The following is a 13527-nucleotide window of genomic DNA, read 5'->3' on the forward strand; positions in this document are numbered from 1 at the left end:
CTGGTGAACTCCATGCCCAAAAGGGTTAAGGCAGTGCTGGAAAATAATGGTGGCCACACAAAATATTGACACTTTGGACATTTTCACTTAGGGGTGTACTCACTTTTGTTGCCAGCAGTTTAGACATGAATGGCTGTGAGTTGAGTTATTTTGAGGGGACAGCAAAATTACAATGGTATAGAAGCTGTACACTCACTACTTTACAAGCTGTACACTCACTACTTTACATTGTAGCAAAGTGTAATTTCTTCAGTGTTGTTACATGAAAAGATATAATAAAATATTTACAAAAATGTGAGGGGTGTACTAACTTTTGTGAGATACTGTATGTTAGCATGCTGTTCATGCACATATGGGTGCAACAACCATTCTCATATTATACTGTGATTACTAGTTCTGCCACATGGTGATAGTGTTATGTTTACGTTGGTTTAATGTATAGTGGAACTACAAGCCATGTGCCCAGCTCCATCTGACCTGTATGAGTCACATCAGCAGCAGCCTTTCAACAATATATCCAATGTGTATTAATAAACACACCATTCCTCATTATTTATAGCATCTCCGAAACCTGGGGTGTCCACAACTGTCAGCCGTAATCGAACACCCTTCTCCTGAATATCCACCGTCTGCTTCATAATCTCCACAGTCTGTGTTACTCGCTCTGTGAATAAAGAGGATGAAGCCTTCTATTAGTCGACTGTGGCCTAAGGTTAAATTTATACTCAAGCGAAAAAAATAACTTTGTCAGACTTCTCTGAAGTTTCACTTTTCTTTGGGGTATTATCAAAGAGTAAAGTTAAGGCCCCCAAAGTATTTTAAAGAGACTTAGGGAAAAAAATAAATACTCCTTTAAGAGCCCATTCACACTAGGGCGACTTATGAGGCGACTTGTGTCGCCCCAGGTCGCTTGACATAACAAAAGCCATGTTAATCAATCAGTGCCATCTTAACTGGCACTACTGAAGTCGCTCCGACTTCAGAAAAGGGTCCTATACTACTTTGAGGCGACCTGTGATCTGACTTGTCCCATATACTTCAATGGGAGTCGCCTCCTTATCTTAATTGAAGCGACTTGTGATCCGACTTGTGATCCGACTTTCCATAAAAATGGTATTGAACAAGAAAAAAAGAGCATTTTTCTTATAATTTTTATTAGAACATTAATACGGGTCTAAAAAGTGTACCTGTGAAGTTTCAGCTCTGTAGCATGTCCAGAACCCCCCAAAAATTTGCATTTTTCTTATAATTTTTATTAGAACATTAATACGGCTTCTCTCCACCTGGCTTTTTTTCTTGCAGGCATTTATCGGGCATTTTTTGAGGCAGGCATGACTTTTTTTGGATTTAGTGTCTGGGGGGTCTAAAAAGTGTACCTGTGAAGTTTCAGCTCTGTAGCATGTCCAGAACCCCCAAAAAATTTGCATTTTTCTTATAATTTTTATTAGAACATTAATACGGCTTCTCTCCACCTGGCTTTTTTTCTTGCAGGCATTTATCGGGCATTTTTTGAGGCAAGCATGAATACTTTTGGATTTAGTGTCTGGGGGTCTAAAAAGTGTACCTGTGAAGTTTCAGCTCTGTAGCATGTCCAGAACCCCAAAAAAATTAGCATTTTTCTTATAATTTTTATTAGAACATGAATACGGCTTTTCTGCACCCGGCGTTTTTTCTTGCAGGCATTTATCGGGCATTTTTGGAGGCAGGCATGACTTTTTTTGGATTTAGTGTTTGGGTGGTCTAAAAAGTGTACCTGTGAGGTTTCATCTCTGTAGCATGTCCAGAACCCCCAAAAAATTAGCATTTTTCTTATAATTTTTATTAGAACATGAATACGGCTTCTCTGCACCCGGCATTTTTTCTTGCAGGCATTTATCGGGCATTTTTGGAGGCAGGCATGACATTTTTTGGATTTAGTGTCTGGGGGGTCCAAAAAGTGTCCCTGTGAAGTTTCAGCTCTGTAGCATGTCCAGAACCCACACTGAACCCACTGAACCAACTGAACCCCCACTGCTGTATTAATAATTATAAGAAAAATGCTTTTTTTTCCGGTTCTGGACATGCTACAGAGCTGAAACTTCACAGGGACACTTTTTAGACCCCCCAGACACTAAATCCAAAAAAAGTCATGTCTGCCTCCAAAAATGCCTGATAAATGTCTGCAAGAAAAAACGCCGGGTGCAGAGAAGCCGTATTCATGTTCTAATAAAAATTATAAGAAAAATGATAATTTTTTTGGGGTTCTGGACATGCTACAGAGATAAAACTTCACAGGTACACTTTTTAGACCCCCCAGACACTAAATCCATAAAAAGTCATGCCTGCCTCCAAAAATGCCCGATAAATGCCTGCAAGAAAAAACGCCGGGTGCAGAGAAGCCGTATTCATGTTCTAATAAAAATTATAAGAAAAATGATAACTTTTTTGGGGTTCTGGACATGCTACAGAGCTGAAACTTCACAGGTACACTTTTTGGACCCCCCCCCCCAAGACACTAAATCCAAAAAAAGTCATGCCTGCCTCCAAAAATGCCTGATAAATGCTTGCAAGAAAAAAGGCAAGGTGTACAGAATCCGCCACACTGCTGTATTAATAATTATAAGAAAAATGCAAATTTTTTCGGGGTTCTGGACATGCTACAGAGATGAAACTTCACAGGTACACTTTTTAGACCCCCCAGACACTAAATCCAAAAAAAGTAATGCCTCCCTCCAAAAATGCCCAATAAATGCCTGCAAGAAAAAACGCCGGGTGCAGAGAAGCTGTTTTCATGTTCTAATAAAAATTATAAGAAAAATTATAATTTTTTGGGGGTTCTGGACATGCTACAGAGCTGAAACTTCACAGGTACACTTTTTAGACCCCCCAGACACTAAAGACATGCCTGCCTCCAAAGACGCCCAAAAAATGCCCGATAAATGCCAGCAAAAAAAAAAGGAAAGGGAAATTAGGTCACAACACATCATATTCTGATTGGCCGAATAAAAAGTCCTACAAAGTCGTCTCGCCTAAGTCGCGCTGAAGTCGCGCTGAAGTTGCGCCAAAGTCGCACTAAGTCGCGCCGAAGTCGTGCTGAAGTCGCGCTAGAAGTCGCCCCTTATGAGGCGACTTTAGTGGTCGCGGCAGCGTGAACCGGCTATAGAAATTGTATTGTTGTCATTTATGTTTGTAAATTGAATATTCTTTGGGGAAAATTATCATGAGATAAATGGATTTTTGTAAGAACTTACCGTAAAATCCTTTTCTCTTAAGCTCATTGACAGACATAGTCTTCTTGATTCTCAAGAGCTGGGTTATGTTGTCTCCGCAGGAGTAGGACTAGGCAGAATGACAAAACGTTCTGGCTCCACCCTAGGGGGCAGTCCCTGAGGGTATATCCTCCCTCTCTCTGCTACAGGGAATCAGTTCTGTTTAAAGCAGTACAGAGAAATTAACCCAACCCAACTCAATGATAGAGGGGCGGGTACTACGTCTGTCAATGAGCTTAAGAGAAAAGGATTTTACGGTAAGTTCTTACAAAAATCAATTTTTCTCTATCGCTCATTGACAGACGTAGTCTTCTTGATTCTCAAGAGCTGGGACATCCAGAAGCAGTGCCACAAATGAGGGGTGGGATTGACAAAATCAAATCCAATCTAGTAGGCCCAACCGGTGCCAAACTAGAAGTTTTAAAGGCTCATTATAAACAAAGAATGAGACTAAAGAAAAATTTTCCAACGGAAAAAACCCTCGAGGTAGACCACTGGTCTCCTCAAATCGCGGCCTGCAAAACCTTGCGGCCAAATGAGGCATCAGACGATGCCATTACATCAACTTTATAATGTTTAGAGAAGGTATGCACCGACGACCAGGTAGCCGCCTTGCACACCTGGACCACTGACGCCTGATGGCGAAAGGCCCATGACGCACTAAGTGCCCGAGTGGAGTGCGCCTTAACAGGGAACGGGGGCTCCCGACCCTTAATAGAATAAGCCTGCACTACCGTCTGTCTGATCCATCTGGAAATGGTCGCGGCAGATGCAGGCAACCCCTTTTTGGGTCCATCTGGGATCACAAAAAGTGAATCCGTCTTGCGAAACGAGTCTGTCGTTTTCAAGTATACCCTGATCGCCCGGACCACATCCAAGGAGTGCAAAGCAAATTCCCGAGGATGACTGGGCTTAGGACACAGGGAAGGTAATACAATTTCTTCATTCAGAGATGAAATTCTGAAACTACTTTTGGTAGGAAGGATGGATTCGGACGAAGAACCACCTTATCTCTATGAACCACCAGATATGGTGAACGACAAGATAATGCGGCCAGTTCTGACACCCTGCGTGCAGAAGTAATAGCCACCAAGAAGGCCACCTTCTGGGACAACGTGGGTAGAGGAATCTCCCTAATATCTTCAAGGGGAGGTTTCTGAAGAACCGACAACACTAAATTAAGATCCCAGGGGGGTAACGGCGCGTGCACTGGCGGAGCCAGATGTCGCACCCCCTGGATGAAATTCCGCACCAAGGAGTGAGTAGCCAAAGGCTTCTGAAAGAAGATGGCTAATGCTGAGACCTGACCCTTGATAGTACTCAAGGCCAGTTTCTGCTCAACCCCTTGTTGCAGAAAAGCCAATATTCGACTAATCGAATAAGACCGAGGACGGAACCCCAAAGGTTCACACCATGCAATGTAGGACTTCCATGTGCGATGATAAATCTTTCTGGAAGTCGCTTTCCTTGCTTCAACTAGAGTAGGAATAACTGAAGCTGACAAACCTTTGTCCTTCAGCACCTGGGTCTCAATAGCCAGGCCGTTAAAGCCAGCGATCGTAAAGCAGGATGGAAGATCGGTCCCTGAGACAGTAGATCCTCTCTGAGAGGAAGTCTCCACGGGACGTCCGCCACCAGTCTGACCATGTCGGTGTACCAAGCTCGACGAGGCCAGTCCGGAGCTACCAGGATTACTGGGATTCCTTCCTCCTCTACCCTGCGAAGAAGTCTTGGCAGTAACGCGAGAGGAGGGAAGGCATATATTAGCTGGTATTGCCCCCACGGGGCGATCAGTGCGTCTGCGGTTTCTGCTAGAGGATCGCGGGAGTGAGCCACGAATCTCTGAACTTTCCTGTTGAATCGTGATGCCAACAGATCCACATCCGGGGTGCCCCACCGTAGGCCCAACTGGTGGAAAACGTCTGGATGGAGGGACCATTCCCCCTGATCCAGGGTCTGACGGCTGAGATAATCTGCCTGCCAATTCTCCACCCCCGGAATGAACACCGCAGAGATTGCTGGAACAAATCGTTCCGCACAGCGAAGAATGCAAGCCACTTCTTTGGCCGCTCGGACACTCTTGGTGCCCCCCTGGTGATTGACATAAGCCACAGCCGTGGCATTGTCCGACTGGATCCGAACCGGGCTGCCCTGGAGCTGCTCGGTCCAGTGAATCAGACAAAGTCTGATCGCTCTCAGTTCCAATACATTTATCGGTAATCTGGATTCTTCCGGGGACCAAAGTCCCTGGGCAGATAATTGACCGAGAATTCCTCCCCATCCGGATAGACTGGCATCCGTGGTCACTATCGTCCAATATATTGGCAGAAATGACTTTCCCTGGCTGAGCATAGGAGACCGAAGCCACCAAACCAGAGACTCTCTGGTCTGTTTGCTCAATCGTATCTGATTGTTCAGGGATTCCGGATTCCGATTCCATCTGAGGAGAATCTCTTGCTGAAGAATTCGGGTATGGGACTGGGCAAATGGGACTGATTCGAATGAAGCCACCATCAACCCCAGAACCCTCATGCAAGTCCGAAGGGAAGACCAGCTGTTGGACAGTAACAACTGGACTGCTGATTGAATCTTTCGAAGTTTCCCTACCGGAAGAAACACTCTTGTCCTGACTGTGTCTAGAATTAGACCCAGATATTCGAGCCTCTGGGTGGGAACCAGAAAAGACTTTTGCTGGTTCACCAGCCACCCGAATTCCTGTAAAGAAATCATAGTAATTTCTATGTTTTGTAGCAAGGTCTGAGGAGACTCTGCATGAAGCAGAAGATCGTCTAGGTAACCTAGAATCGATATACCTCTTTGGCGCAGAAGTGCCAACATTGGGGCCAACACTTTTGTGAAGACCCGCGGAGCCGTGGCGAGACCGAAAGGTAACGCCACAAACTGATAGTGGTTCTCCTCTACGGAAAAGCGTAGAAAACGCTGATGTCCTGCGAAAATGGGAATGTGAAGATAGGCGTCCTTGATGTCTATGGACGCTAGGACATCCCCTGGATGCAGGAAGGCTGCTACCGTGCGAATGGACTCCATTCTGAATCTTCTTATGTTGACGAAAGAATTGAGTGCTCTTAAGTCCAGAATTGGACGCACTTTGCCCTCTTTTCTGGGTATTGTAAACAGGTTTGAATAAAACCCTTGAAACCGTTCTGTCCCAGGAACGTGGACTACCACTCCTTGTTGTAGTAGATCTGTGACTGCTCTCCGCAGATCTTCTAGACGATCCGGAGATAGTCGGATATTGGAAGGGAAGAATCGCGCCGGTGGGAGAGATCGAAACTCGATCTTGTACCCTGACTTTATGACTTCGCAAACCCATTTGTCCGGGATTCTGGAAAGCCATGGATCCGGGAACCGGCGAAGACGTCCCCCCACCCCAGTTATGGGTGGGGGCGCACCTTCAGGCTTTGGATGGTTTATCTTCAGGTCTGGAGGGGGCGGGCTTTTGCTTGCCCGACCAACGACCCCTGACGCCTCCTGTAGGAACCTTGGAGGACTTAGTTTTTTCACCCGCTGGACGAAAAAACCTCTTGTGAGCAGAAAAAGAAGGCCCTCGTCTTTGACGAGTTCCTCTACCTTTAAAATTTTGCGGTAAAAAGGTGCTTTTTCCACCGGTGAGATCCTTAATGATCTCATCTAAGTTGGCTCCAAATAGACGTTCTCCTGAAAAGGGGATATTAGCCAATGCTTTTTTGGAACCTTGGTCGGCTATCCAACCTTTTAGCCACAGTGTACGCCTGAGAACCACTGCTGAGACTGATGCTCGCGCCATTAATGGAGTGGCGTCTAACGCCGCATCACATACAAACTGTAACCCCTGTATCATTTGTTCCAACAAATCTGATACCGCCTGAGGGACTTCTTCTAAGTCCCGGCGTAACCACTTGGTCCATTCAGTTACAGCCTGCGAAACCAGACCAATAGCAATTATTGGCCTGAAAGCTGATCCAATCAAGGAAAACATGGTGCGAGACATAGCTTCTATCTTGCGATCCACTGGATCTTTTAAAAGACGGAGCGTCTTCTAAAGGAATAACCGTGGCTTTATTCAATCTAGCAATTGGTGAATCCACCACAGGTGGTTCTGTCCATTTCTTAATAAGGGTTTCCTCAAACGGATAACGCCTGTCAATGCGTTTGGAAATATTAAAAGTGCGTTTTGGCAGACGCCATTCTTCATCGATTGGATTGCCAAAACATTTGGACAATGGAAAAACCTTTGCCACTTTGATGCGCTTTTTAGTCCCAAAAGGGATCTCAGTTTCAGCTATTTCTGATGGAATACCCTGTAACCTTAAAGTCTCTTGAACAGATACAATGAGTGCGTTTACCAACGCTTCCTCTCGGGCTATGGCAGATGCCGAAACATCCTCCTCACTGTCTGAAGAGACAGGACCCGAGACACCAATACCAGATGAAGTACCTGCAACTGCAGAAATAGGCTCAGAGTCTGAATCCGAGGTTTCAGATAATAAGGGGTTAGGCGGGGGTCGCTTTCTTGCGCCCTGTCCCTGACAAGCCACTTCCACCCGGGATACAAAAGTTTCCATAATGGCTGACAAAGATTCAATTGTCAATGGGGTGCTGGAGGATCCCGCAGACCCCTCGAGGGGATCCGGAGGAGATACATGAGTGGCAGGGTCCATGTTAATACAGGACACTTTTGCCAGCAATAAACAAAAAAAAACTTTTTTTTTTTTTTTTTGTGCGTCTCCCCCTAGCGCAATAGCGCCCCTCAGAGTACCTGCTTCTCGATCCCAGAGAGAGAGAGAGAGGGACCCCCAAGGCTCACCAACCGATGCAGTGCAGTTTCCAACAAACTGCAGCCAGCGTCTGTCTTACACAGACTGGAAGGAGCTGTTTGCTTTTTCCCGGGCAGAAGGCGTGGCTCCGCCCCCTGTGTATGCCTTCCGGCGTTCCCAGCCCTCCACGAGGAAGCTGGGCTCACAAAACATGGCCGCCCCCATAGAAGAGACATAAGACTCCAAAAACATGGCGGCCGGCGTGACCTGAGGACATACATGCATTCGGTCTACGGCAAAATGGCGGCGGACCGCCGATATCGTCTTCCCAGCACATCCACCTGCACTCTGCTGAGAGGTGACATATGGATCTACAGAGATACACTGCACATAAGGTAGGATTATACCTCCTATGTTTGCTGTAATGTTACAGTCTGCTGGGTAGAGTGTTAGCTCTTGAACCAAGTCCACTTCCCACAAACACATGCTGTATTACAAGGGGGACTTGTAAGTGTCAGATATATACTGACCATATATGGAGGGGCCCATAATACATACTGCCTCATAAATGAGGAAAAAAGGGAACGTTTTACTCACCATACCGAACCGACAGGCACCCTCTCTTCATAATACCCTCTCCACCGAGGTGGGGGTTTGTGGACGCCTCGACTCTCTGGTCCTGGCGTCCAAGCGAGCTTTTAACTCGCAAAGTCAGTCCCTTTACTGGGACTCCGTCGCGGCCGACTCAGCGCACTGGTCTGCACGCGCTTTTAGGCAGAAACCGGGGTGACCACTGGATCTCACATCCAGCCCGTCGCCCGGCCCCGCATACTTACTTGAATATGTCGCGGCCGACCAAGCGCAATGCCTGGTCTGCACGCGCTCGTAGGCCGGCTGGGGTGACCACAAGTGTCGCCCAGTCCGGCATTTTTGCTTGAAGATCTCACAGGAAAAAAACACTGGAGAAAACTACCTAAAAAATGTCTTTTTCTTAAAGAAAAAAAGTCTTGCCAGGACCAAAAGATCCCAGCAAGGAACTTAGGTCCTTACTCCTGACTAGACAGAAAAAAACTGATTCCCTGTAGCAGAGAGAGGGAGGATATACCCTCAGGGACTGCCCCCTAGGGTGGAGCCAGAACGTTTTGTCATTCTGCCTAGTCCTACTCCTGCGGAGACAACATAACCCAGCTCTTGAGAATCAAGAAGACTACGTCTGTCAATGAGCGATAGAGAAAAAATAAATAGTGGTGTTATAATAATAGATCTATCTAAGGCCTGTTCACACCATATATTTACAGTAACACATGTTAAATGCGTTGGTGTGATGAGGTGCCATTCATTGACTACGTTGTGTTGCGTTGTAAGATAGAAGGTAAGGCTGGAAATCAGCATTAACAGTTCCGATTTCTAGCAACCACAAAAAAAAAAAAAAGAGGGCAAAAGTTAGGCTTTAATAAGTCAAATAAAACTTTGTTAAACAAAGCAATCCATGTCAAATAAAAAAAGGTCAATGATATTACTAGTGTGAATTCAGATCAAATAAAAAGAAAGAATACACTGCATTGTGTGAGGACAATGAGGAATAATAAAGTAGGTCTGTGCTGAGAACAAGGCTACCATTGCTGACCTCTGGCTATCATGCTGATCCAGATGTTTTAATACTTTCTGAGTCACTGATCTGGAACAAGTTGGCACATCAGGAGCTCTGACTTCACTCGCTACTGGTATTGAAGAAAAAGGTACCCAGGTAGCATTTTCAGAAGGAGATCAGTGATGGCAGTCTAAATATCACTCTTGAAGGCTTCCCTTCAAGTAGAACTTCACTCTCTCAATCAAAATTGACTATTTCTAATCCTTATGCTGCTAGCTTTAGTAAATAGATAGGAAAGTATATCGTATTTACTTATTTTAAACAGTTTTATACATTTCTTTAGTTACTTCCTAGTTTCCATGCCTAGGAAGATGATGTCATATCTCCCCAGAAGCCTTCAGGAGGAGAGGAGAGGAGGAGGGTTTTTTTCAACCAAGCACACCCTCCTGCATGCATGTTTGAGTTAAGGGCAAATTGATTCCAGAAAGTAAATACTACATGAATTATCTGCCCTTACTCAAGATGGCCACGGGCAGAAATGATAGGGGTGTTTTTGCAAGTGATTTCTCAGCTAAATAAAGCATGGAGACATGCATGGATGGGTAACTTTGAATATTAAAAATTAATTAAATTGTGCTTTTGGTTTGTGGTGCTCAGATACAGTAGTTCCTCTTTAACTACGTTTTTAACTTTACCATATAAATTTATTGTGAAAATGCAATCAACCATAGGGACCTGTCACATGTATTAAGCTGGAGAAGTAACTGCAATGTACAATAATTTCCTTTTGTTGTTATAATTTACTCCACTTTACACACTGGATTTGCAGCAATAAAGCAACAGTGTTAGGAAAATAATGTTCATCTAGTTAGGGTAAAGTATATCCTACCTATTCATGCAAAAATATAAATATCCCCTGATAATGTTCTTTTAAACGAAACTAGTCTGGTGGAGCTACAATGGTGACTTTATCACACCCACCAGGGTTTCTGCATGTGATCCATTGTTTTATATGCAATTTTACTCCTGCCTTCTTGTAAGTAGTTTTAACCTTCATTAAACAACCTGGACTTTTAAATACTACACTATGAGTTCCTCCTTTGTTCCTCCCTTTTGCTGAGCCCACTGTTAAACATCCTGATCGTATGATAACCCATCCTGGAATCTTGGCTCCTGATATCCATCCATCCCATGGGGATACTGGGATAAAGTGTAGAGATGTCCCGAACTATTCGTCGGCGAACAGTTCCCGGTGAACATCGCTTGTTCGCGTCCGCCGCTGCGAGCGAACATATGCGATGTTCGGTCCGCCCCCTATACTTCATCATTGAGGCAAACTTTGACCCTGTACCTCACAGTCAGCAGACACATTCCAGCCAATCAGCATACCCTCCCTCCCACACCCTCCCACCTCCTATAAAAAAGCAAGAGCAGCATCCATCTTAGATCATTCTGAAGCAGTGTGTTAGTGAGAGCAGGGAGAGTGCTGCTGCTGTTAATAGGGACAGTTGTTAGTCAGTGTTCTCGGTTCACTCCTGCTGTAAGGACAGCATCCTGACAGCACTCCAAAAAGCCCTTTTAAGGGCAGGTATTTCAGTCAATTTTTTTTTGTTGATATATATATATATATATATATATATATATATATATATATATATCTATTGTGCAGTTGCCTGCCCGCCGTGTGTGAGAGGCCACAGACCCACCACAGACTGTACTGTGTGCACACCACACTCATATCGGGTGGCACAGTACCTTGCAGTTTAAAAAATATTTTTTTTTCCTCTGTCATAATTGCAGTTGCCTGCCGGCTGCCATTGAGTGTCAGGTCCACAGAGTGTACTGTGCCCACTGCAGTGCCCACCACTCATATATATACGATGGCACAGCACCTTGCAAATTAAAAAAAATATATATTTTTTATAATTGCAGTTGCCTGGCCTGCCAGTGAGTGTCAGGTCCACAGAGTGTACTGTGCCCACTGCAGTGCCCACCACTCATATATATACGGTGGCACAGCACCTTGCAAATTAAAAAAAATATATATTTTTTATAATTGCAGTTGCCTGGCCTGCCAGTGAGTGTCAGGTCCACAGAGTGTACTGTGCCCACTGCAGTGCCCACCACTCATATATATACGGTGGCACAGCACCTTGCAAATTAAAAAAAAATATTTTTTATAATTGCAGTTGCCTGGCCTGCCAGTGAGTGTCAGGTCCACAGAGTGTACTGTGCCCACTGCAGTGCCCACCACTCATATATACGGTGGCACAGCACCTTGCACATTAAAAAAATAAATATTTTTTATAGTTGCCTGCCAGTGAGTGTCAGGTTCACAGACTGTACTGTACCCACTGCAAATGGACTGTTTGCGGTTGTTTGCGGTGCGTTAAACGGGGAGTTTGGTCTGTCACTGTGAAACGGGCGTAACCCTTACACTACCTGATTGATACAACATCATACCTGATCGTATACACACACTGGATGTTTTAAAGCATGTTATTCCAAACAATTTAGGAATGTTAGGTGATTTATGCCCTTTATGGATTAAAACCCAACTCTGCGTCAACTACGTAATTTTCCATGGGAGTTTTGCCATGGATCCCCCTCCGGCATGCCACAGTCCAGGTGTTAGTCCCATTGAAACAACTTTTCCACCACTATTGTGGCCAGAAAGAGTCCCAGTGGGTTTTAAAATTTGCCTGCCTATTGAAGTCTATGGCAGTTTGCCCGGTTCGCCCGTTCGCGAACATTTGCGGAGGTTCACGTTCGCCGTTCGCGAACGGCAAATTTTAGGTTTGCGACATCTCTAATAAAGTGCAGTCAGATCCCGATCTTGGGGTCAGAGTAGCTGGTAAGTGGCTTGAGAGTTGGGTGTGCACTTTTGGATGTGGAGATTTGCTATCCACACTGAAATATGGATTTTTGTTGATACACAAGTATAAATGAAGTTTTGCACAAAAGCACTTCTCTTCTTCTTTTTTCTGATGGACTTTACTGGATTATTTATGAATGTTTTTTTTAACGCAGTCTAATTTACAGTTTTTGATATATATGAATTTCCTACTTGATTGAATTTATGCACTTTATATTGATAGCGCAACACATTTTCTATTATTTTTAAAAAACTTAAATATGCGTTGTTATACGGCTGCTGAAGGCTGTTTGACCTGTACTTTGTGTAAGCACATATAAATATGAAACAATTTAGCAAACTGTACACATTAAGGCTTGGTTTGCACTTGTGCATGCAACAGAGTGCGCGCACATTTCAGTATTTTTTTTAATGCGTTTACGTGTGTCAAATGTAGGGTAGCCCATTAATTTCAATAGGCTGCCCTACCCACAAGAAACATAGAAAAGAAGTCCCTGGCCCTTTCCCAACATCACACCGCACTGAAATACATAATGCTGCGGTAACATGCATATTGGCGTGCAAAAACACATGCAATAGTAGATGTGTGGGGTGCCATTAAGAATTCTTGGCACCACCGAGCATCTGCTAAAGAGATTCTGTGCATATCAGAAAAGTGTGAATTTTGCAGGCCTTCCCAACTTCCGCTAGTGTGAACCTGGCCTGAGTAGGATATTAGTACTGTGACTATTGTTTCATTATAATACCTTCTGGGCTTGCTAGCAGACGGCCCCGATAGAGATCAGTCAGGAAAAGGCTGTTTATGAGCGTTGACTTTCCCAGACCAGATTCACCTGTCAAAGAAGGAATAATTACAAACTTAGCATCTAGAAGCTCCATCACAGATTCCTATAAATGGCTTATGGCTTAGGTCTGGCAGTCTACTGACTGCATTTTTCCACCTATTAGTATTAAACATATAGTAATTATTTGGCCATTTAATTATCTCCAGAGGTATAACCATCCATGTTCTGTTACTTTTGTTACCATGGCTTATTGTTAAAGAGATTAACACCT

At 44.4% G+C, this 13527-nt stretch overlaps 1 protein-coding gene across 1 annotated transcript in view; it reads right to left on the bottom strand.

Moving 5' to 3' along the window:
• SEPTIN4 (septin 4) overlaps window positions 1-13527 on the bottom strand; it is a 100391-nt gene that overhangs the window by 23810 nt on the left and 63054 nt on the right. Inside the window, exons 4-5 of the mRNA XM_082246021.1 lie at window positions 13218-13304; window positions 541-664 (exon numbers count right to left, since the gene is read on the bottom strand). Of these exons, the coding sequence (XP_082102147.1) occupies window positions 541-664; window positions 13218-13304 (211 nt within the window). The remainder of the gene's footprint in view (window positions 1-540; window positions 665-13217; window positions 13305-13527) is intronic.

This window comes from Pelophylax lessonae, assembly GCF_965119305.1.
Source record: "Pelophylax lessonae genome assembly, chromosome: 2".
Classification (NCBI taxonomy): Eukaryota; Metazoa; Chordata; class Amphibia; order Anura; family Ranidae; genus Pelophylax; species Pelophylax lessonae.